This window comes from Schistocerca cancellata, chromosome 10 (assembly GCF_023864275.1).
Source record: "Schistocerca cancellata isolate TAMUIC-IGC-003103 chromosome 10, iqSchCanc2.1, whole genome shotgun sequence".
Classification (NCBI taxonomy): Eukaryota; Metazoa; Arthropoda; class Insecta; order Orthoptera; family Acrididae; genus Schistocerca; species Schistocerca cancellata.
Window position 1 is genome coordinate 161,916,096 of NC_064635.1, and position 25,569 is coordinate 161,941,664.

A 25,569-nucleotide genomic window follows, 5' to 3' on the forward strand; every position below is an offset into this window, starting at 1 on the left:
GAAAGATGATGAGACTTATCAAACAAAAGCGCTGGCAGGTCGATAGACACACAAACATACACACAAAATTCTAGCTTTCGCAACCAACGGTTGCCTCATCAGGAAAGAGGGAAGGAGAGGGAAAGACAAAAGGATTTGGGTTTTAAGGGAGAGGGTAAGGAGTCATTCCAATCCCGGGAACGGAAAGACTTACCTTAGGGGGAAAAAAGGACAGGTATACACTCGCGCACACACACACACATATCCATCCGCATATACACACACACACAAGCAGACATTTGTAAAGGCAAAGAGTTTGTGAGCTGATGAGTGTGCTGTCAGGTAAACAACGAGTCACCAATACAGCACTACCAGGTGAAGACAATGCGAGTGCACCACCAATTGGGATCACAACAGATTCCGACCTTGGAGAGCAATCGATGGTGACAGACTGTATGCTAAGATCAGAATGATCTCTCTTGCTCTTTGTAGAGATTCAGTTTCTGTGGTCCATGTTTTCTTGTTGTTTCATTAGAGAAATAAATTCTTTAGTTCGAGGCTACCTGGGAACTGCCCTTTTTCTGCATGCACCATCCCACAACGGGACATATTCAAAAACATTCTGTACGGAAGTACGGAAGCGTCCGATCCCGCCCGTCTGCTTTGACCCATGACGTCACAAATATGGCAGAAACGACCCTAAACCACGATTCCAATATGGCAGATATAAAGTCATTATGTACACATTATGAGGACGAAAATACATCAAAAAACAAACACACACACATTCCACAAAAAGTGGAAAATAGGAGGTTTTTGGGTGGGGACAAACTAAATATAAACAAATTTAGACACCCACCCCCATAAAAAACCACGCAAAATGACGAAAAAAACCGACATCACAAAACTCTCCAAATACCACTAAACACAATATCATCTGGAATCGGACACTTCCCTTGACCTATATAGCTCAACAGCAGTTCCCGATCCCATAAATTGGGATCAAACACTTCCCTTGACCTATATAGCTCAAAAACATCTCCCGATACCAATACCAACATTCACAGCCATACATTGGGATTGAACACTTCTCTTGACCTTTTATCCTTACGACATCTCCACATACAGCTGTCCATGGTCTGAGACGCCGGAACTTTAAGTAAGCCTCATTTCTTCACGACATACTGAACACTTCACGACTTCATCCAAACATCTGAATAGTTGAAGAAATTTTATTAGAGACAACACACTGTCCCCCATCATAGCCAACAACTGAAAACTGTTGACCCTGTCAGTCATATCCATACCTACCAAGGACATAAAAAAAGCAATTTACCAAAATTCACACATGACACCACACTCGCAAACTAAACCAAAAACATCACCTAACACACCACTAGAGAGCACCACCGATCACATCAAAATGACACCTACAAACACGCCACTCTCACAAACTAAATTCCGCGCCGTCGTAACGTCACACACAACAGCCTTACGTCATGGGTCAAAGCCAACAGGTGGGATCGGACGCTTTGGTCGACCCTTCTGTACTACTCGAACAAATAGTTTGGCCACCCAAATTACCTGACATGAATCCCATCAAACATTTATGGGCATAATTGAGAGGTCAGTTCATGCACAAACTCCTGCAACACTTTTGCAATTTTGGTCGGCTATAGAGGCAGCATGGCTCAATATTTCTGCAGAGGACTTCCAGTGACTTGTTGAGTTTCTGCACTACACCAGGCAGAAGTAGTTCCCAGATGAGATTAGGAGGTATTCCATGACTTTTGTCATGCAGTATAATTATATGCTGTTCATTTAGTCTCGTCATTTTTTTTTTTTTTTTTTTTTTTTTTTCTGCACACAACCACAGACACCTGTAAATGACATTAGGACCATGTCCTTTCTGCCATTTATCTGTTATCTGTCCATGTCTGTGTCCATGTCTTTGCTTCTGCCTGTGTGACAAATAGTTCAACTTCTAACTCTTCATGAGAGGCTGATGACTCAGATAAAATGGTGTGACTTTGGTATTATGGTCTAGAATAATCTGTATGATTGTTATTGTTATTATTATTATTATTATTATTATTATTATTAACTCCAACTCTTTAAGTAATCTTTCACTGTCAAGTATGCAATTTTTAATAGGTAAGGTTTGACTGCCTTTTTAAATAAATGTATTTTAAGCAACTCTCCCATCTGCTTGGGCAATATGTTATTCATTTTAATCTCTGATATGAAATGCTGTTTGAAGTTTTTATGTTTGTTTTTCCTTTCTGAATGTAAATCCAAAGTGACTCTTGTGTCACAGTTGTGTACACTGTATAACTATTGGTAATGTACTTTTCTTTGTTTCTTCTGATGTGCACAATAATAATTCATTTAACACACTATGGATATCCAATCTTTTAAAATATTTCTTTGCAGTGAGCTCAACTACTGCTGTTAGTTATTATCCTTACAGGCCTTTTCCCCAGTTTGGACAATGTATCCATGTTTTGTACATTTTACCCTAGAAAAGTATCTCACAGCTATGAAATGAATGTACATAGGAGTAGTATGTCACCACGAAACACTGACTTTTGCACTCTGATGATAGCATCCAAGGGCCATAACATGCTGCTGACAATCTATTTGCCAATATCTTTGTGTTCATTCCATGTCAACTGACAATCAATATTTATCACTAAAAACTAGAGTTATCGCATTTAAAATGATAAGTTGTCTTCTATGTGTAAGCTGAAATTCAACCTGCTTTTTTTATATATATATTCATTGTTAATTTGTTACATATTGCCTAACTGCACGCATCCTGGAGGGTTCCATATGTCTTCTAACCAGAAGATCTGGTGTTTTATCAGTGACTATAATGTTGTCATCAGCAAGTCGAATATTTTCTAAGTGTTTTATATTGTGTGAAAAGTCACTGATATACACTGGCTCACCAAGCGAGGTGGCACAGTGCTTTGCACACTGGACTCGCATTCGGGAGGACGACGGTTCAATCCCATGTCTGGCCATCACGATTTAGGTTTTCTGTGATTTCCCTAAATTGCTCCAGGCAAATTCCGGGATGGTTCCTTTGAAAGGGCACGGTCGACTTCCTTCCCCATCCTTTCCTAATCCGGCGAGACCAATGACCTCGCTGTTTGGTCTCTTCCCCCAAACAACCCAATCCATATACACTGTCTGATGAGGAACATGAAGCACACAGGAGGAGAAAATGACATTCCACGAGTCAATAGGGTATATGATGATATTTCAGTGATTACTATATCTAGCCAAATTTACGAGCAACTTGGCACTTTGACAATATTTATCAATATGACATTGCACAACCTCTGGCCTGGATGTTTGCACTGAGTCAGTCAAGAAGTGTGTCATGAAATAATTGTAGACTTTCCTGAGGCAAGCCAGTTCACAACTGTTGTGTTGCTCCTCAATATCCTGAATACTGGCCCTGGAATATAGTTGACATCTGAGCTGGTCCCACACTTGTTCTATTGGGGACAAATACTGATAACTTGCCAGTCACGGGAGTACCTCACCATCACTCACAGTTCATAGAAACACGTGCCACATGTCGACAAGCACTGTCCGCCTATCGGAAAATTGCCCCACGATACTGTCACATGAGAGGTAACATGTGAGAATGCACGTCTGACTGTACCATTGTCCCATTGGAGTTTCCCAATCACTACCAGTTGAGACACGAAGTCAAACCCGGTAGCTTCCCACATCATGATGGCAGGAGTAACATGTCTGTGCCTACCCAAAATGTTGGAAGAAATGGATCTTTCCCCAGGTCATCACCATATCCTCTGACGGTGATCATAAGGAATAGCGCACAGGCTCCAGTGTGATACTATTCACCAGCAGTCCGTGCTTCCAGATCTTGACACCACTCCACATGCAGCCATTTGTGTTGTGGTGTCAATGGCAGCCTACACGAGAGACAGTAATTTCATAGTCGAGCTGTCGCTAATCTCCGAACAGTGGTGAGAGATGACACAGACTGTTGCAGGGAGTGGCAGGCACAGATGTGGAGGGCTTACAACACACTCACTGCACAATACGGTGATCCTCTCTTGTGGTGGTCAGACTCCCATTGAGGCCCCATCGAAACTCTGTCAGATGCCAATAATACTGTCTCTCACGAGTGCATAGCACTGCAGTGTCCTTCTGTGACCACTCGAAATCTGACACTGCTCACACCCCTTTTATTCCTGTTGGGCCTGTTAACAACACTAAATGTGACTAACATTAATGCACTATGATGGCTGTTCTAATTGTTACAGAGAATTGCAACTCCAACCATTTACCTACCTGCTCACAGTGTGTACATGTGCAAAGTTACATTGACTTCTGACCATGTCTTCTGAGTGGTTCACTTTTGTTTGTCAGACAGTGTGTATTAAAAACAGAATTAGTCCTGACATATTCTATTGAGAAACATCTACGGTAATATCTTTAGGGTATGATAATTGTTTCAGTAAAAATTGAGCATCATTTGAAGTGTAGAGCACCTCTAACCTTATGTACCATATTTTCTAAGAGTGACTGGAACCTATCATTAACTAATTCTCCTATACCTAGTGCTTCTAGTTTGTTTAATAATATTTGATTTGATTGTCAACCATGTGAAAACTCTTGGATAAATCTAAAAATATACCTATAACACAGTCGTTATGAGTTGTTTTGAAATTTTGTGGCAGTTCTCGAACACAAAACCTTTCCTTTTGCGGGCAATGTACTTACAAGTTTAGAAGCTGGGAGAAAGGTAGTGACAGAAGTAAAGCTGTGGGGGCAGATCATGGATATTTCCCAGATAGCTCAGTCGGTAAGGGTACTGGTCGTGAATAGGAAGGTTTTGGGTTAAGACCCAGTCTGGCACAAAATTTAATCTGGTAGGCAGTTTCAAGTGATACACTAATTACTGTATTTCTCTGTAGTCATCCAAGAAGGTAAATTTTTCAGGCCAAACTTTTAGAGAAGTTATAAACTCTATTGTGTCATAAGAAAAACTGGAAGCACTGTGTCAGTGTATGACTGGCAGATTTTATCAAATATGACTGATTTTAAACTTATAAATAGTTTACCTTACAATCTGTTCTTGTTTGACTGTAGCTCCTAAACTGATAAGTTACTTTGAGACAATAGGAATTGTTTATGAATCTGAAATCAGCCTTACCTGAAAAATCTCAATCTGCTAAATAAAAATCCCTCATTCAGACATGTAAATTAATGATCAGGGTCTTACCTTTTTTCAGTTAAAGTTCACTGTGTCTTCTATTGTCAGATGTTCACTCTGGATGCTGTTATTTCAGTTTATGTAACACTGACATAGTTTCCAAAATAAATTTATATATCTTGAAATAATAAGTTGCCTACTGTCTTTAACAATGTGGTATATTAGTTCAACAGTATACATCAACCTTGTTGCACAAGATCCTATTAAGATTTAATATTACTGTTCAAGATATATTTTTGAAGCTCTATGCACGAATAATCTTTACAATAAATCTTTCAAAATTGGCTTTTAACAAGTGGCATAATTCTGATCTTTTATGTGGATTGATGCAGATTTTACAGAGTTATCATAACCAGCAAGGTCTGTACAAGGAGAAGTAAGTGGGACAAGAAACACCGTGTATCATAGGTGCAGCCACTGTCAGTTGTTGCAGCCCACCCAGAATTTCTTCTATATGAGACAAACCATACAAGACACGCTTCAGTAGAATTCACTCTCACAGAGTTAACACATAGAAACATGACAAACATGTCCATTAACTCCTTTTGTTAATTTTACCCTACAGAAGTCCATTTTGCATTGGTCAACAGTAGAGGATCGTTTCACTACATGCTACACATGCAGTTCATAAATAATCAGAAAAGCTTTTATCAAACATGTACCTGAAAAAACTAATCAGTTGGAGAGGCAGTCTGAAGTCTTGTGAAAAAGGAAGATTAAGGTTTAAGATCCCACTTGGGCTGTGTTTTCTCAAAACAAAGCACTCTGGAATTTTCCATGAGCAATATAGAGAAACCATGGGGAATGTAAATGTGGAAGGCTGGATGGGGATTTGATTACATATCTTCACTCCTTTATTTCTTTTTTTAAATTAAAAATAAAATGATTTATTGCAGCAGAAGTGAAGAGAGGAATTTTGTGTACATCACTGTTGGTCGTAACACTATTTCGTGTCTGCCCAGAGTACAGTGGAACAAAAAACTGCAAAATAAAACATTGTGTTCCAGAATGGCCAAGTGGAATGCAGCCCTGTGGAGTGCACACTGCAGTGCTACCACCCACGGCTCACACTCGGTGAGTGCTGTCCCCTGTGCAAGGGTTGCCAGTACGGCAGCCGCACATACGACGATGGCCAGCTGTTCCCACACCCGTCGCTGCCCTGCACCACCTGTGTCTGTCAGGTACGGGTGCACACACATCTGCTTCACTCAGCTCAGAACACGGCAAAGAGGAGCATCCCTGATGGTTCTGGTGTCTTTCCTAGACTAAAGACACGCTTTTTTGCCTTCTCGCTATTTACAAATCTTTCTGAAACTAATGTCTCCTATCATTTTGCATCGACTTTTGGTGTCCGAGCCAGATTATGTTGGTGTAGTAGTAATTTTTGAACCTTCGCAGTAGTATGCTGCTCATTTTGTTGCCCTACAACAGACAGCAGCACCAAGGGAACATTCCAGAAAGATGTCAGACGTTGACTGCTGAACAAATTACACCAATTCAGATCCATCTGTGCTTGAAAAAGGTGTTTGGAGATGTACAGTATATGCAAGTAATGTGAAATCCTGGGTACTGCATTTCAGTAGTGTTGAAATAGATATGTATGACAAACCACACCCAGGTCAACCTGCTCGGAATGTATCTCTCATAATGAACAGTGCCTCGATCAACTCCTGCATGATGAAAGGTGGATCGTGACTGAGGAATTGTGTACGCAGCTGAATGTTAACTGAAATGCCTTAAATGAGATGTTACATAACCTAGGTTATGCAAAGTGTGTACAACATAGGTCCCATGGATGCTTATGTGAAAAAAAATGTTGAATGGAAATTAGTTGGTACCTACTGAACCTGTATTACACTGAAGGTGACAATTTTCTGAACACCATTATCCCTTGAACTGTCACATCTACAAGCCAGAATTCAAAAGGCAGTTCACAGAGTGCCAACATTTGAACTCTCCTGCAAATAAGTTAAAGACAAAGCCATCTGCAGGCAAAGTGATGTGCACTGCCTTCTCGGATACAAATGGTATGGTTCTTTTCAGTGTCTCCGAGAGTAAAGTAAGTAAAGCAAGCCTCAATAACTGTCAGTTCAGAACACTACACTGCCACACTGCCTGGGCTGAAAGCCTGAATTTCCAGTGTCAGGCATAAAAGAAGACAAACTTCCAATCAGAACACAATAATGCTGGGCCCCACAACAGTTTTGCGACTATGGAACTCATTGTCATATTTGACTAGACTCTCTGACCACATCCACCACACATTCCTGAATTGCTGTCATTAGAGTTCCACCTCTATGGGCATGCACAAGATGTACTACATTGCCAACATTTTCCAGACTCAGATGCTGTCACTGAAGCTGTAAGGCAGTAGCTAGCCTCAGTCAGTTCAGGTCTCTATTCTTCATCATTGGCAAATGTGCATAATGAATGGTGACGACCATGTGGAAATGTGACAGTATGTTGCTGAAATATTGCACTATGCAATTGTGTTCCTGTCATTTCTACAACTTTTGTAGTTTTTGTGAAAATAAATGGGAGGCACTAGTTTTGGAATGACTTTCATACTTTCTGATAACATTTACCTTGTAAACATCACAATTAATTAAGGCCTTGCTTTCAAAATTATCATCATTCAGACAGTAATTAATGTCTTGCTAATTCCTAAGGTGTAGTTAGTACGAGGGTCACACCAGAAGAAATGCACACTATTTTTTTTTTTAAATCCATCTTTTATTCTACATGTTTGAAAGTTTCACAGTGTGTAGATACATGCTTTAGGAACAATATTTTCATTTCTCCTAATTTCCATCCCTCTCAACTGCCTTATGCCATCTTGGAACCAGCGCCTCTATACCCACATGGTAAAATTCTGGACCAACCTCCACTGATTGCCTCTTCGTCTCTGGTGAAAAATGATGGAGCCATGTTTCATCACCTGTCACAATTCTTCCAAAAAATTCATCTCCACCATTCTCGTACTGTTCCAAAAGTTCGCTGCATACTGTTTTTCGTTTTTCTTTGTGAGCCACTGTCAACATCCTGGGAACCCACCTGTCACAAACCTTTTTTAACCCCAACACTTTCAGTATTCTGCAAACATTTCCTTCCCCTATCTCAACGTAGCGTGACAATTAGTTCACTGTGATGCGTCTGTCAGCAGTCAACAATTCGCCAACTCTCTGCACATTGTCTGGAGTGCGAGCAGTACGAGGCCTGCCACTGCGAGGACAATCATCAGTATTGCCGTGCCCGCTTTCATCACGTAACCTGCTTGCCCATCGACTAACTGTACTGCAATCGACAGCAGCATCTCCATACACCTTTTTAAACCTCTTGTGGATGTTTCCCACAGTCTCGTTTTCACAGCACAGGAATTCTATGACAGCATGTTGCTTCTGTCGAACGTCAAGTTTAGCAGCCATCTTGAAGACACGCTGTGATGGCGCCACTCACGGAAACAGGTCGAACTAAGTTTGAAAACAAGCAGGAAGGATGTATCTATAGACTCTAAAACTTACACACATGCAGAATGAAAATTGTATTTTTATAAAAATAGTGTGCATTTCTTTTGGAGTGACCCTCGTATTACTGGAGAATTTCAATGCATAGAAGAACTTGATATGTAAAATAAATGCTTGTGCCTTAAAATTTCAACCACACTAAAAAAATTTTGCTGGAACATTGACTTACACTGATTTGAAGTAATAATGAATATGTCATGTGAACGGAAAGTCTGTGCAAGACTGGAAGTCAAATCTGCATTCCCTCTTTATCACAAGCAATCACATTCACCGTTAAGCTATTTGATCACACTTCCAGGCTTCACTCAAACTTTCATTGTCACTCAAGCTTCCATCACTACCAATGGGATGTATGGGAATATCTGCATGGTGGGACAGAGCCAGTGGAGAATTGTTGCTCGGTTGCCACAAGGAATATACAGAATCAACCAGAACTCGACCAACAATCTTTCGGAGGTGGTAGTATGGACCAAAACAAGAAAGAAGTCCAGTAAAGATAGGCTCTACAGTGCATATCTTAAGAGCCATGAACAGTTGTTCATCTTTGCTATTGTGAAACTTATCCCTTCTATTGAACAAGTCCTTCTAACTCATAAGGTTGTTGGACAGAGGCACAATAAAACGAAGAAGAAAAATTATGTCCACGTGACCGAGGTGAGTCACATGGGACACCTATAAAGTATTTTAAAAATTTGGAAATTTCTTTTACGTTCAAATGCTTATTAATTTGTCCCTATGCCTTTAATATTTGTAGCCATTCGTAGCTGCCATATTCATTTTGAGTTGCCTTGTACACGATTCTCAGTCAGTGATATAATCGTTGCACAAGAGGTCGCATTTTGACACAGTCTCGTTTTTATGTAGATTGTTTGTGTAGACTTTTCTGCTCTCACCCAGCAAGGAAACATCACATGCTATCCAGAGGTGTGTCCAGTGGCCAACTGCTCGCACCCCCTGCTGGCTCCCTCTGGGGGCGGCGGCAGTGGCAGCTGCTGCCCCCGCTGCCTGCACTGCCTCCTTGAGGGACAGAGGCTGCTGCATGGCACCTCCATCCTCCTGCTGTCTGCCAACACCACCTGCCACAACTGCTCCTGCCATGTAAGTGCACAGAGGTACACGTATCTGAGTTAACAATAGATGCTTTGTGTTTCATATTCTATCTCAAAACTTTACCTGTGTCCAGTCCTTCTGAATCTCTCTCTCTCTCTCTCTCTCTCTCTCTCTGTCTCTCTCTCTCACACCCCCTCCCCTTCCCCTTCCCTTCCCACTGCCCCTCTCTATCCTTGTCCCTTCCCCCCTCCCATTCCTCACCCCCTCAAGCACCCCTCACCCCAATCCCCACCCTCCACTAAACCTCTCCACACCCCCTCATCACCCACCACCCTTCCCCCACCCCTCAACCTCTGTCATCATTCTCAACCTCACCACTTTCTCTGTTTTTGACCCGAGGGGGAAAAGTTGTGGAAACATTATTTCAAGTCATCAATGGCCTTATTTTGTTGAATACATCAGTTCTCACGAGATCACAGAGGTTAGGCAATGTCAGGGTTGGTCAGTATTTGGGTTGATAACCACCTGTGTACCCCACGTGCTGGTGGCAGCTCACCATTTTCTCTACAGCAAAGGGTAGGAGGAGTGTTAGCATACAGTTTCTTATCACAAGACTTTGTACCAGTGTCCTGGAGTAAATTCCAAAGTGCTCTGCAGTTATCAGGTACATCTACACACACGACTCTCACACTTCACAAAGAAGAGGTGCCATTGTGTGTGAAGAGCAAAAAAAAGCTTTCCACTTAAGTGGCTACACCTGCCCTTCAAAGTCTCCTGGCCAACAGCTTTGCTGTGTGAGAACGGCTGAAAGATAGCCATTCAAAACTTAGGAACATGAATTAAAAGTACACAGGGTGTGCATCTGATAAAGATGGGACTTTAATTTGTAGTTGGTGTCAAATCTCAGAAGGCCTAATATAAATGAGTTGGATCAAACAATGGAAAGTCCAGGCTGGAATAACAACAATATTATAAAAAGGATAGATTGCTAAAAAAGGACTTTCGGCCAAAAGCTTAGACGTATAGCAGTCCTTTTGTTGTGCCTGTCTGTGACTCACAGTGTCCTTTTTGAGGTGAGTAGCGGTCTGTCCCATTCAATTGCATCAAAAGTTCACTTGAGAAAGCTAAAACCAATGTGAGGCAGCATTGCTAACCAGTACTTACCTCTAGCTGGCTAAATATTTAGTACTGCTGAAAAAAAGTATAAAAGTAAAAGTGAGACACTGCCTAACTTTCAGAACAAGAGTTTGACAAGCTGGGGACGTTTGGAAGGACTCAGACACCAGAATGAGAGGGAGCCACCTGTAATGAGATAAACAGAAATGAAGAGGGAGGAGTGAGAGGGAGGAGGCGGCCAAAGCATCTGTCTGCTCACTGACAAAGGCACTAATCATTCTAAAAGCTAGGATAGTGTATGGGCTTTGGTGTGGGTGCATCTGTAGTACTAAATATTTCACCCTGTAGTGGCCAGCTATTGTGTCTTATATTTTTTAATATAAATAAATTTCGTATGTATTAGTTTGTGGGGTACCACTTGTATAACCAGAGCTTTCTTACCGATATGAAATTAAACAATTTGTGAATTGTGGTGCCAGTCCATGTAATGGACAGTGAAATGACAAAGTATTGATTGTAATGATTCACAAATAAAGTTCTCAAACTGAAATCTAAATATTCATAGCAAATGACTCTTCCTCTATGGTGTTTTTTGTTTTGCCACATTGGATTGTTTTCAATTAGCTGCACTTCAAGAAACAGCAACTTGAAAGCAAAAGTAAAAAAAAATAAATTAAAAATGCATTAGGAAAGCATATAGGCACATGACAAACTGCCACCAGATGCACCATAATAGTACAACTTTTCACGCCAATAATAAAAATAATTAATGTTGCCACTTCCAGTCTGGTAGTTAGATGATAGAACTGTAGTACTCTGCCACAATCTGAATAAAACCTAAATCAAATAATGAAAAATCCAGGATGGAATATAACAATATTATGAGAAAGAAAGTAACTACTCACCGTATAGCAGAGATGTTGAGTTGCAGATAGGCACAACAAAAAGACTGTTGGAAAGTGAGTTTCAGCCAACAAGACCATTGTCGAAAATAGACAAAACACTCACACAAATGCCACACAGACTGCAAGCAGCAGTGCATGTGCATGATGGGAGAGGCAACCAGGTGGTGGAGGTAAGCAGTAAACAGGAAAGGGGGGGGGGGGGGGGGGTGACAAACAACAATGCTGTCTGTCTGCATGAAACTTTTCTGTATTGCGCTGGTGGGAACTCCCCCTGCAATATATCCTATGTTCTGAATAGGGGCGGGGGGGGGACTAAGAATGGGATATATATATATATATATATATATATATATATTTAAAAAGAAAGATGATGAGACTTACCAAACAAAAGCGCTGGCAGGTCGATAGACACACAGACAAACACAAACATACACACAAAATCTAGCTTTCGCAACCAATGGTTGCCTCGTCAGGAAAGAGGGAAGGAGAGGGAAAGACAAAAGGATTTGGGTTTTAAGGGAGAGGGTAAGGAGTCATTCCAATCCCGGGAGCGGAAAGACTTACCTTAGGGGGAAAAAAGGAGGGAAAAAACGACAGGTATACACTCGCACACACACACATATCCATCCTCATATACACAGACACAAGCAGACATTTGTATGAGGATGGATATGTGTGTGTGTGCGAGTGTATACCTGTCGTTTTTTCCCTCCTTTTTTCCCCCTAAGGTAAGTCTTTCCGCTCCCGGGATTGGAATGACTCCTTACCCTCTCCCTTAAAACCCAAATCCTTTTGTCTTTCCCTCTCCTTCCCTCTTTCCTGACGAGGCAACCATTGGTTGCGAAAGCTAGATTTTGTGTGTATGTTTGTGTTTGTCTGTGTGTCTATCGACCTGCCAGCGCTTTTGTTTGGTAAGTCTCATCATCTTTCTTTTTAAATATATTTTTCCCACGTGGAACGTTTCCCTCTATTATATTCATATATATATATATATATATATATATATATATATATATATATATATATATATATGATGAGACTTACCAAACAAAAGCGCTGGCAGGTCGATAGACACACTAACAAACACAAACATACACACAAAAATCTAGCTTTCGCAACCAACGGTTGCCTCGTCAGGAAAGAGGGAAGGAGAAGGAAAGACAAAAGGATATGGGTTTTAAGGGAGAGGGTAAGGAGTCATTCCAATCCCGGGAGCGGAAAGACTTACCTTAGGGTGACTGCATGTAATGGGTTGAAGGTGTTGATCTACGTAGGCAGAGATGCGTTCTGTGGGGGCTTGGTAACCAGCTACAATGGGACGGCCGGGATGATTGGGTTTGTGAATCTTGGGAAGAAGGTAGAAGGTAGGGGTGCGGGGTGTTGGTGGGGTCAGGAGGTTGATGGAGTCAGGTGAAAGGTTTTGTAGGGGGCCTAAGGTCCTGAGGATTCCTTGAAGCTCCGCCTGGACATCAGGAATGGGATTACCATGGCAAACTTTGTAAGTAGTGTTGTCTGAAAGCTGACGCAGTCCCTCAGCCACGTACTCCCGACGATCAAGTACCACAGTCGTGGAACCCTTGTCCGCCGGAAGAATGACGATGGATTGGTCAGCCTTCAGATCACGGATAGCCTGGGCTTCAGCAGTGGTGATGTTGGGAGTAGGATTAAGGTTTTTTAAGAAGGATTGAGAGGCAAGGCTGGAAGTCAGAAATTCCTGGAAGGTTAGGAGAGGGTGATTTTGAGGAAGAGGAGGTGGGTCCCGCTGTGACGGAGGACGGAACTGTTCCAGGCATGGTTCAATTTGGATAGTATCTTGGGGAGTTGGATCATTAGGAGTAGGATTAGGATCATTTTTCTTCGTGGCAAAGTGATATTTCCAGCAGAGAGTACGGGTGTAGGACAGTAAATCTTTGACAAGGGCTGTTTGGTTAAATCTGGGAGTGGGGCTGAAGTTGAGGCCTTTGGATGGGACAGAGGTTTCGGATTGGGAGAGAGGTTTGGAGGAGAGGTTAACTACTGAATTGGGGTGTTGTGGTTCCAGATTGTGTTGATTGGAATTTTGAGGTTTTGGAGGGAGTGGAGCTGGAAGTGGGAGATTGAGTAGATGGGAGAGACTAGGTTTGTGTGCAATGAGAGGAGGTTGAGGTTTGCTGGAATGGTTGTGAAGGGTGAGTGAGTTGCCTTTCCGGAGGTGGGAAACCAGGAGATTGGATAGTTTTTTAAGGTGGAGGGTGGCATGCTGTTCTAATTTGCGGTTGGCCTGTAGGAGGATGCTCTGAACAACTGGTGTGGATGTGGGAGAGGAAAGATTGAGGACTTTTATTAGGGACAGGAGTTGATGGGTGTGTTGATTGGCTGAGTGGATGTGTAGGTGAAGGATTAGGTGGGTGAGGGCAATGGATTGTTCGGTTTGGAACTGGTATAGGGACTGATGGAAAGAAGGGTTGCAGCCAGAGATGGGAACTTTAAGTGTGAGGCCTTTGGGGGTGATGCCAAATGTCAGACAAGCCTGAGAAAATAAAATATGGGAGTGTAATCTGGCTAGGGCGAAGGCATGTTTGCGGAGGGAATGTAAATAAAACTTAATGGGGTCGTTGTGGAGGTGTTGTGAGGGTGACATAGTACTAGAAGGTGGAAAGTGGAACACGAGGCTGAAATGAAAATAAATATAAAAATATATGGGAGAGATAAAAGTAAAACTAGAAATCAAATGGAGATCTGGTGTGAAAAAAGGCGAAAAAGGGTTGGTTAGAGGTGGGCTATGTTGATCCTATGGTGAACTTGTGTAGGTAGATAATGATGTGCATAAAGGTTAGGTGGTTGTGTTGCCGCCAAAACACGTTAAAGGGTGGAGAAATACGGGAAAATTTCGAAAAAACTACGTGAGGATGTATTAAAAGGGTGGTTTGGTGGTGGCAGATTATGGAAATCAAGCTAACAATTGTCTGATGAAGAAATAATGACGTTAAAACCTGTGGGAAGCGGCTAAAAATGATCGATGATGTGAGAAAAACGGATAGACTGCATGTAATGGGTTGAAGGTGTTGATCTACGTAGGCAGAGATGCGTTCTGTGGGGGCTTGGTAACCAGCTACGCTCCCGGGATTGGAATGACTCCTTACCCTCTCCCTTAAAACCCATATCCTTTTGTCTTTCCTTCTCCTTCCCTCTTTCCTGACGAGGCAACCGTTGGTTGCGAAAGCTAGATTTTTGTGTGTATGTTTGTGTTTGTTAGTGTGTCTATCGACCTGCCAGCGCTTTTGTTTGGTAAGTCTCAGCATCTTTCTTTTTAAATATATTTTTCCCACGTGGAATGTTTCCCTCTATTATATATATATGTTTCCCTCTATTATATATATATATATATATATATATATATATATATATATATATATATATATAAAATAGAGGGAAACATTCCACGTGGGAAAAATATATCTAAAAACAAAGATGATGTGACTTACCAAACAAAAGTGCTGGCAGGTCGATAGACACACAAACATACACACAAAATTCAAGCTTTCGCAACAAACAGTTGCTTCATCAGGAAAGAAAGAAGGAGAGGGAAAGATGAAAGGATGTGGGTTTTAAGGGAGAGGGTAAGGAGTCATTCCAATCCCGGGAGCGGAAAGACTTACCTTAGGGGGAAAAAAGGACAGGTATACACTCACACACACACACACACATATCCATCCGCACACACACATCCGCACAAGGCAAAGAGTTTGGGCAGAGATGTTAGTCGAGGCGGAAGTAAAGAGGCAAAGATGTTATTGAAAGACAGGTGAGGTATGAGTGGCGGCAACTTGAAATTAGCGGATGTTGAGGCCTGGCGGATAACGAGAAGAGAGGATATACTGAAGGGCAAGTTCCCATCTCCGGAGTTCTGACAAGTTGGTGTTAGTGGGAAGTATCCAGATAACCCGGACAGTGTAACACTGTGCCAAGATGTGCTGGCCGTGCACCAAGGCATGTTTAGCCACAGGGCGATCCTCATTACCAACAAACACTGTCTGCCTGTGTCCATTCATGCGAATGGACAGTTTGTTGCTGGTCATTCCCACATAGAAAGCTTCACAGTGTAGGGAGGTCAGTTGGTAAATCAGGTGGGTGCTTTCACATGTGGCTCTGCCTTTGATCTTGTACACATTCCGGGTTACAGGACTGGAGTAGGTGGTGGTGGGAGGGTGCATGGGACAGGTTCTACACCGGGGGCGGTTGCAAGGGTAGGAGCCAAAGGGTAGGGAAGGTGGTTTGGGGATTTAATAGGGATGAACTAAGAGGTTACAAAGGTTAGGTGGACGGCGGAAAGACACTCTTGGTGGAGTGGGAAGGATTTCATGAAGGATGGATCTCATTTCAGGGCAGGATTTGAGGAAGTCGTATCCCTGCTGGAGAGCCACATTCAGAGTCTGATCCAGTCCCGGAAAGTATCCTGTCACAAGTGGGGCACTTTTGGGGTTCTTATGTGGGAGGTTCTGGGTTTGAAGGGATGAGGAAGTGGCTCTGGTTATTTGCTTCTGTACCAGGTTGGGAGGGTAGTTGTGGGATACGAAAGCTGTTTTCAGGTTGTTGGTGTAATGGTTCAGGGATTTCGGACTGGAACAGATTCGTTTGCCATGAAGACCTAGCCTGTAGGTAAGGGACCGTTTTATGTGGAATGGGTGGCAGCTGTCATAATGGAGGTACTGTTGCTTGTTGGTGGGTTTCATGTGAACGGACACGTGAAGCTGGCCATTGGACAGATGGAGGTCAATGTCAAGGAAAGTGGCATGGGATTTAGAGTAGGACCAGGTGAATCCGATGGAACCAAAGCAGTTGAGGTTGGAGAGGAAATTCTGGAGTTCTTCTTCACTGTGAGTCCAGATCATGAACATGTCATCAGTAAATCTGTACCAAACTTTGGGTTTGCAGGCCTGGGTAACCAAGAAGGCTTCCTCTAAGCGACCCATGAATAGGTTGGCGTACGAGGGGGCCATCCTGGTACCCATGGCTGTTCCCTTTAATTGTTGGTATGTCTGGCCTTTAAAAGTGAAGAAGTTGTGGTTCAGGATGAAGCTGGCTAAGGTAATGAGGAAAGAGGTTTTAGGTAGGGTGGCAGGTGATCGGCGTGAAAGGAAGTGCTCCATCGCAGCGAGGCCCTGGACATCCGGAATATTTGTGTATAAGGAAGTGGCATCAATGGTTACAAGAACAGTTTCCGGGGGTAACAGACTGGGTAAGGTTTCCAGGCATTCGAGAAAGTGGTTGGTGTCTTTGATGAAGGATGGGAGACTGCATGTAATGGGTTGAAGGTGTTGATCTACAGAACATATCTCTGCATATGTAGAGGCAGAGATACGTTATATATACATATATACATATATAAAGATGATGTGACTTACCAAATGAAAGTGCTGGCAGGTCGACAGACACACAAACGAACACAAACATACACACAAAATTCAAGCTTTCGCAACAAACTGTTGCCTCATTCCTTCGTGGAATGTTTCCTTCTATTATAACCATATATACATATATATATGAATGTAATAGAAGGAAACATTCCACGTGGGAAAAAAATATATATATATATACATATATCTAAAAAGAAAGATGATGAGACTTGGTAAGTCTCATCATCTTTCTTTTTAGATATATTTTTCCCACGTGGAATGTTTCCCTCTATTTTATATATATATATATAATAGAGGGAAACATTCCACGTGGGAAAAATATATCTAAAAACAAAGATGATGAGACTTACCAAACAAAAGTGCTGGCAGGTCGATAGACACACAAACAAACACAAACATACACACAAAATTCAAGCTTTCGCAACCAACGGTTGCCTCATCAGGAAAGAGGGAAGGAGAGGGAAAGACGAAAGGATGTGGGTTTTAAGGGAGAGGGTAAGGAGTCATTCCAAACCCGGGAGCGGAAAGACTTACCTTAGGGGGAAAAACGGACAGGTATACACTCGCGCACACACACACATATCCATCCGCGCACACACACAGACACAAGCAGACATTTGTAAAGGCAAAGAGTTTGGGCAGAGATGTCAGTCGAGGCAGAAGTACAGAGGCAAAGATGTTGTTGAAAGACAGGTGAGGTATGAGCGGCGGCAAATTGAAATTAGAAATTAGCGGAGATTGAGGCCTGGCGGATAGCGAGAAGGGAGGATATGCTGAAGGGCAAGTTCCCATCACCGGAGTTCTGACAGGTTGGTGTTAGTGGGAAGTGTAACATTGTGCCAAGATGTGCTGGCTGTGCACCAAGGCATGTTTAGCCACAGGGTGGTCCTCATTACCAACAAAGACTGTCTGCCTGTGTCCATTCATGGGAATGGACAGTTTGTTGCTGGTCATTCCCACATAGAACGCTTCACAGTGTAGGCAGGTCAGTTGGTAAATCACGTGGGTGCTTTCACACGTGGCTCTGCCTTTGATTGTGTACACCTTCCGGGTTACAGGACTGGAGTAGGTGGTGGTGGGAGGGTGCATGGGACAGGTTTTACACCGGGGGTGATTACAAGGGCAGGAGCCAGAGGGTAGGGAAGGTGGTTTGGGGATTTCATAGGGATGAACTAAGAGGTTACGAAGGTTAGGTGGACGGTGGAAAGACACTCTAGGTGGAGTGGAGAGGATTTCATGAAGGATGGATCTCATTTCAGGGCAAGATTTGAGGAAGTCGTATCCCTGCTGGAGAGTCACATTCCAGAAGAACCCCAAAAGTGCCCCACTTGTGACAGGATACTTTTCGGGACTGGATCAGATTCTGAATTTGCCTTTACAAATGTCTGCTTGTGTCTGTGTATATGCGGATGGATATGTGTGTGTGTGTGTGTGTGTGTGCACGAGTGTATACCTGTCCTTTTTTCCCCCTAAGGTAAGTCTTTCCGCTCCCGGGATTGGAATGACTCCTTACCCTCTCCCTTAAAACCCAAATCCTTTCGTCTTTCCCTCTCCTTCCCTCTTTCCTGATGAGGCAACCGTTGGTTGCAAAAGCTTGAATTTTGTGTGCATGTTTGTGTTTGTTTGTGTGTCTATCGACCTGCCAGCGCTTTTGTTGGGTAAGTCTCTGCATCTTTCTTTTTATATATATATATATATATATATATATGGGACAGGTTTTACACCGGGGGCGATTACAAGGGCAGGAGCCAGAGGGTAGGGAAGGTGGTTTGGGGATTTCATAGGGATGAACTAAGAGGTTACGAAGGTTAGGTGGACGGCGGAAAGACACTCTAGGTGGAGCACTTCCTTTCACGCCGATCACCTGCCGCCCTACCTAAAACCTCTTTCCTCATTACCTTAGCCAGCTTCATCCTGACCCACAACTTCTTCACTTTTGAAGGCCAGACATACCAACAATTAAAGGGAACAGCCATGGGTACCAGGATGGCCCCCTCGTACGCCAACCTATTCATGGGTCGCTTAGAGGAAGCCTTCTTGGTTACCCAGACCTGCCAACCCAAAGTTTGGTACAGATTTATTGATGACATTTTCATGATCTGGACTCACAGTGAAGAAGAACTCCAGAATTTCCTCTCCAACCTCAACTCCTTTGGTTCCATCAGATTCACCTGGTCCTACTCTAAATCCCGTGCCACTTTCCTTGACGTTGACCTCCACCTGTCCAATGGCCAGCTTCACACGTCCGTCCACATCAAACCCACCAACAAGCAACAGTACCTCCATTATGACAGCTGCCACCCATTCCACATCAAACGGTCCCTTCCCTACAGCCTAGGTCTTCGTGGCAAACGTATCTGCTCCAGTCCGGAATCCTTGAACCATTACACCAACAACCTGAAAACAGCTTTTGCATCCCGTAACTACCCTCCCGACCTGGTACAGAAGCAAATAACCAGAGCCACTTCCTCATCTCCTCAAACCCGGAACCTTCCACAGAAGAACCCCAAAAGTGCCCCACTTGTGACAGGATACTTTCCGGGACTGGATCAGATTCTGAATGTGGCTCTCCAGCAGGGATACGACTTCCTCAAATCCTGCCCTGAAATGAGATCCATCCTTCATGAAATCCTCCCCACTCCACCAAGAGTGTCTTTCCGCCGTCCACCTAACCTTCGTAACCTCTTAGTTCATCCCTATGAAATCCCCAAACCACCTTCCCTACCCTCTGGCTCCTACCCCTGTAACCGCCCCCGGTGTAAAACCTGTCCCATGCACCCTCCCACCACCACCTATTCCAGTCCTGTAACCCGGAAGGTGTACACGATCAAAGGCAGAGCCACGTGTGAAAGCACCCACGTGATTTACCAACTGACCTGCCTACACTGTGAAGCGTTCTATGTGGGAATGACCAGCAACAAACTGTCCATTCGCATGAATGGACACAGGCAGACAGTGTTTGTTGGTAATGAGGATCACCCTGTGGCTAAACATGCCTTGGTGCACGGCCAGCACATCTTGGCACAGTGTTACACCGTCCGGGTTATCTGGATACTTCCCACTAACACCAACCTGTCAGAACTCCGGAGATGGGAACTTGCCCTTCAGCATATCCTCTCTTCTCGCTATCCGCCAGGCCTCAATCTCCGCTAATTTCAATCTGCCGCCGCTCATACCTCACCTGTCTTTCAACATCATCTTTGCCTCTGTATTTCCGTCCCGACTGACATCTCTGCCCAAACTCTTTGCATTTACAAATGTCTGCTTGTGTCTGTGTATGTGTGGATGGATATGTGTGTGTGTGCGATTGTATACCTGTCCTTTTTTCCCCCTAAGGTAAGTCTTTCCGCTCCCGGGATTGGAATGACTCCTTACCCTCTCCCTTAAAACCCATATCCTTTTGTCTTTCCTTCTCCTTCCCTCTTTCCTGACGAGGCAACCGTTGGTTGCGAAAGCTAGAGTTTTGTGTGTATGTTTGTGTTTATTTGTGTGTCTATCGACCTGCCAGCGCTTTTGTTGGGTAAGTCTCATCATCTTTCTTTTTTTATATATATATATATATATATATATATATATATATATATATATATATATATGTGTGTGTGTGTGTGTGTGTGTGTGTGTGTGTGTTACAAAAAGGTATGGCCAAACTTCCAGGAAACATTCTTCACACACAAAGAAAGCAAATATGTTATGTGGACATGTGTCCAGAAATGCTTACTTTCCATGTTAGAGCTCATTTTATTACTTTTCTTTAAATCACATTAATCATGGAATGGAAACACACAGAAACAGAATGTACCAGCATGACTTCAAACACTTTGTTACAGAAAATGTTCAAAATGTCCTCCGTTAGCGAGGATACATGCATTCACCCTCCGTCGCATGGAATCCCTGATGTGCTGATGCAGCCCTGGAGAATGGCGTATTGTATTGAATGAGAGAGTTAAGAAAAGAAAGAAATAATAATAATAATAATAATAATAATATGTTACATTATAGTCCTGTAACCCTCCTGGCCTCAACCTTCGTTAGCCATTGTTCTTACCCATCTAGCTCCTTCGCTGTTCCCATTCCAGCACTGCACCACTCTTTATTCCATTTCTTCCTCCCCCCCCCCCACTCTATCCCCCCACCTGCCCTTTGTCTAAGCACCCAACTGCACCTAGCTGCCCTACCCTCTCTCCACCTCGTCCCTGTATTCTCCCACAAGCAGCACTTTATCATTCCCCACACCTACCCTGCTATCCCTACCCCTCCATGACACAACCTCTCCCTTACCCCCACCACTGCCTCTTCCAGTCTAGCCTCAGCTGCCAGAGACTGTGGTCATTTGGTGTGAGCTGCATTTGCATTTGCATGTGTGTGTGTGTGTGTGTGTGTGTGTGTGTGTGTGTGTGTGTGTGTGTGTGTGTGTGGTCTATTTTTGACAAAGGACTTGTTGGCCAAAAGCTCACTTTCTGACAGTCTTTTTGTTGTGACCATCTGCAACTCAGCAGCTCCACTATATGGTGAGTAGCAACTATTCTTTTCATAATATAGTTACATTCCACCATAAATTTTCCATTATTTGACATTCCTTTAGGATTATTAAGATCTTTGAGCAAACTAACCAAAACAGAACTATTCGATTAAGAATTTAGTATGTGGGATATAGGAGAATGGCACAAAACCTCCAGACTTCAAGAGGAATGTAATGTTTCCAATTTGAAAGAAGGCAGATGCTGACAGTGGAAATACTACATAATCGTCAAGTTAAGAAGCTGACTTTGGGGAGATTAGTTTCAGTTCCAGAGAAATTTAAGGATGTGATGGAATACTGAAGAAGGAAAGCATACATTTTGCTGTGTTGGCAGAAGAATTAGAATTCAGAAAGCGGACATAATTAGTTTGATACTTAACTTTAATCCATTAATGACGAACGTCACATGGTACATGATTCACAATATTTTCTGTTCAGAATACATTCTTGAGATATGACTTCTAGTAACTGAATTTGGTGCCTTGCTAGGTCATAGCAAATGACGTAGCTGAAGTCTATGCTAAACTGTCGTCTTAGCAAATGAGAGCGTATGTAGACAGTGAACAATTGCTAGCAAAGTCGTTTATACAACTGGGCGGAGTGCTAGGGAGTCTCTCTAGACTAGACCTGCCGTGTGGCAGCGCTCGGTCTGCAATCACTGATAGTGGCGACACGTTGGTCCGATGTATATTAACAGACCGTGGCCGATTTAAAGGCTACCACCTAACAAGTGTGGTGTCTGGCAGTGGCACCACACATTTGTAGCATTTTTAGATCTAAAAAAAATTTGAATGTGGTTACTGGAATACACTTTGAAATTCTGAAGTAATCAGGGATAAAATATATGGAGCAAAAGATACCCCTACAACTTAAACAGAAACCAGACTGTGAGCAATTGATTTAAGAAGTCTGTTTTGTGGAGTTTCAGTATTAAAGTTGAGGTACTAATTTTCAAAACAAACTGAGTTCTGAATTTTATTATGAGTGACTTAACTCACATTTCCTAGTTCTGGCTAAGAGAGTTTATTCTGATAGTGGCAGAGTAGTTTCTGTGAGATGATTATCAAACTGAAAGTGGTAATGTTGATTACTTTTATTGCTGCTGTGAAGAGAATGAGACACTAAAAGTAGTAGATGCATTTTACTATTTGAGCAGAAATTTAACTAACACTGGCTGAAGTAGTGATGATTTAAAATACAGACTGCATAATACTAAGAAAAGCAAGATTTGTGATCAATGTGAGCAAAGTAAGGGGGCAAAGTCAAAGAGCATTCTCCTTAAAACCAAACTGGGATTCCACCCTTATCTGGTGAATTGATTGTTTTCAACTCTTTCAGGTGCTTCACTCTGCCAGGGATGCCTATTACTATGCCCTTCTGTGTGAATGATTTCTTATACGCAAAATTTAAAACTTTTTACTTTCCTTCTGCAGTCTTCTGTGGCCTCACCAGACCGAGTGACTGGATGTTTTGCTGAAGAAAAATGCTGAAAATAAGATAGATAGATCAAATAACTATTGAGAATGCAATGAAACAAATTGAGGGCAAAAGAAAGTTTTGGCAGAACTTGACCAAAATAAGGTATAATTTGATAAGATAAATCATGAGGCATCAAAGTATAGTTAATTTTTTGTATTGGAAATATGTGAAGATATTAATCACTGTAAAGAAAGATCAAGTTTTGACTACAGTAAGCATGATCAAGTAGATTTGATTTTCAGCAGGTATGCAGAGACTAAAAGGGTTGCACAGGGTAGACTAGCAAGGACATTTGCATCAAATCAGGCTTCAGACTGAAGACCATAAAATCAACAGAAAACAATGACAACAACAACAACAACAACAACAACAACCACAAATTGACACTAAAGTGTAGTATTGTTGGGCAATGAAGCAGTACTATTTAAAGTAGTTCATATTTGACAGGTATAGCACTGGACTATTCTCACCAGTAATACAACAATGGGAGTTGTAATGGCATCATAGAGTCTCACTCTTTTGCTACTTCCACTGCACAAAGTGCCCTCCATTTGCTAAGTAGCAAATTTTTTGAGACAAGAAAATTTCAAGAAAAAAGGTAACTCCAGCAAAATTAAAATCACAAACTTACTTTTGCCATTTTTAGAGACACTCTATAAATCTGTGCTCTATGTGAATTTCGGAATTTTTACATGATTTGCACAAGAGGTAGAGACTTCATACTTCTTATGAGTTAAATATTGACAAAATGGTAAAAAATGTCTTTTGTGGTGTTTATACATAACAAAGGCAAGTAGTAAAAAAATTTGGAAAGATCTGTTACCATACAAGATATTTTGGTAACCAAAGAAAAATAAATATTTCATTCAGTGTGGTAGTTTTTGAGCTATGATATGAGAACTTTAAAGCTTTTTCCCAGTTTGGAAAACTTTAGCTGTTTCGTAAAATCAACTTAACTCAGACCCTAATCAAAATTAAGAACAATTTTGGGTTAAAGGATACTGGAGACCACTCACCAAAAAGCAGAAGCATGAATCATCAGTAAGCACACAGAAAAAGAATGAAAACTTGGTAGCTAGAATAAAATACACACACACACACACACACACACACACACACACGTGGCTATGTCCCCACATGAACAGTGCCAGTGCTGCATTTCAGCAGTTGGACCAGTTTGTGGAGAAGTGTTGGATGGGTGGTTAGAGGGAGAATGAGGTCAAGGAGTGGGATTGGGATTGTGGATGGCTAGTGGCCCAGAGGGAGGCAGCCAGTTTGCTGGCTTGGAATACAGGAGGGAGAGGTGGCAGATACACGGGCTAGGCACGTGATGCTCAGTTGTCACAGCCAGTGGGGAGCAGTGAATGCTTAAGGTGACGTGCGAACATGTACTGGGAGGAGGTGACAGGATGGAGGAAGGGGGAACTGTTGGGTAGAAGGTGTGGAGAGAGTGGGTTACTGGAGATTGAGGCCAGGACAATTACAGTAGCAAAGGAGGATGTGTTCCAAAGACAACTCCCATCTGGCAGTGGAGGGAAGGATCTGGCAGCCATTGAAATTGAGCGTGTTATGCTCGGCTGCATGTTGTGCCATCAAGTACTCTCCTTTGTTCTGTGAACAGTTTGGCAGCGGCCATTCACTGTAATGAACCGTTGGTAGTCATATCGACATAAAAAGCTTTGCTGCATTTACTGCACAGTTGGTGTATAACACGGCCTCTTACGCATGGCCCGGCCTCTGAGGGGGTAGAATAAACCTGTGACAGGATTTGGAGTAGCAACTGCTAGGTGGGTGGGTGGGTCTTGCACCTTGGTCTAGACTAGGCTTGGTCTAGACAAGCAAGCCAGCTGTGTAGATTAAGTGGGCAGCAGAACACCACTTTAGGAGGGGTGGGATGGGCCTTGATTACATTGACCCTCATTTCAGAGCATGATGAGAGATAATCGAAGCTCTGACAAAGGATATGGTTCAGTTGTTCCAATCCAGGCTGATACTGGGTGATTGGGGAGGGGGGCACTCCTTTATAAGCTGATTATTGGGGGTAGTGGAAGAATTGGGGGTGTGTGTACTGGATTTGGTTGTAGTGCCTATCTGTGAAGACCTCCATGAAACCTTCATTGTTCTGGGCAAGGGAGTTCTTATCATTGCAGATTCATGGTCCATGGTTGGCTAGGCTGTATGGGAGGAATTTTTTGATGTGGAAGAGATCATAGCTTTTGAAATGCAGGTGCTCTTAGCTATTAGTGGGTTTGATGTGGACAGGCCAATGACCTTGCTGTGGTGGTAACAACGGTTCCTGTCAGATCACGGAAGTTAAGTGCTGTCGGGCTGGGCTAGCACT

General features: G+C 42.7%; 1 protein-coding gene across 1 annotated transcript in view; it reads left to right on the plus strand.

Moving 5' to 3' along the window:
- Nucleotides 1-25,569, plus strand: part of LOC126106215 (uncharacterized) — a 194,781-nt gene that overhangs the window by 159,769 nt on the left and 9,443 nt on the right. Inside the window, exons 11-12 of the mRNA XM_049912446.1 lie at nt 6,244-6,417; nt 9,658-9,858. Coding sequence (XP_049768403.1) covers nt 6,244-6,417; nt 9,658-9,858 — 375 coding nt within the window. The remainder of the gene's footprint in view (nt 1-6,243; nt 6,418-9,657; nt 9,859-25,569) is intronic.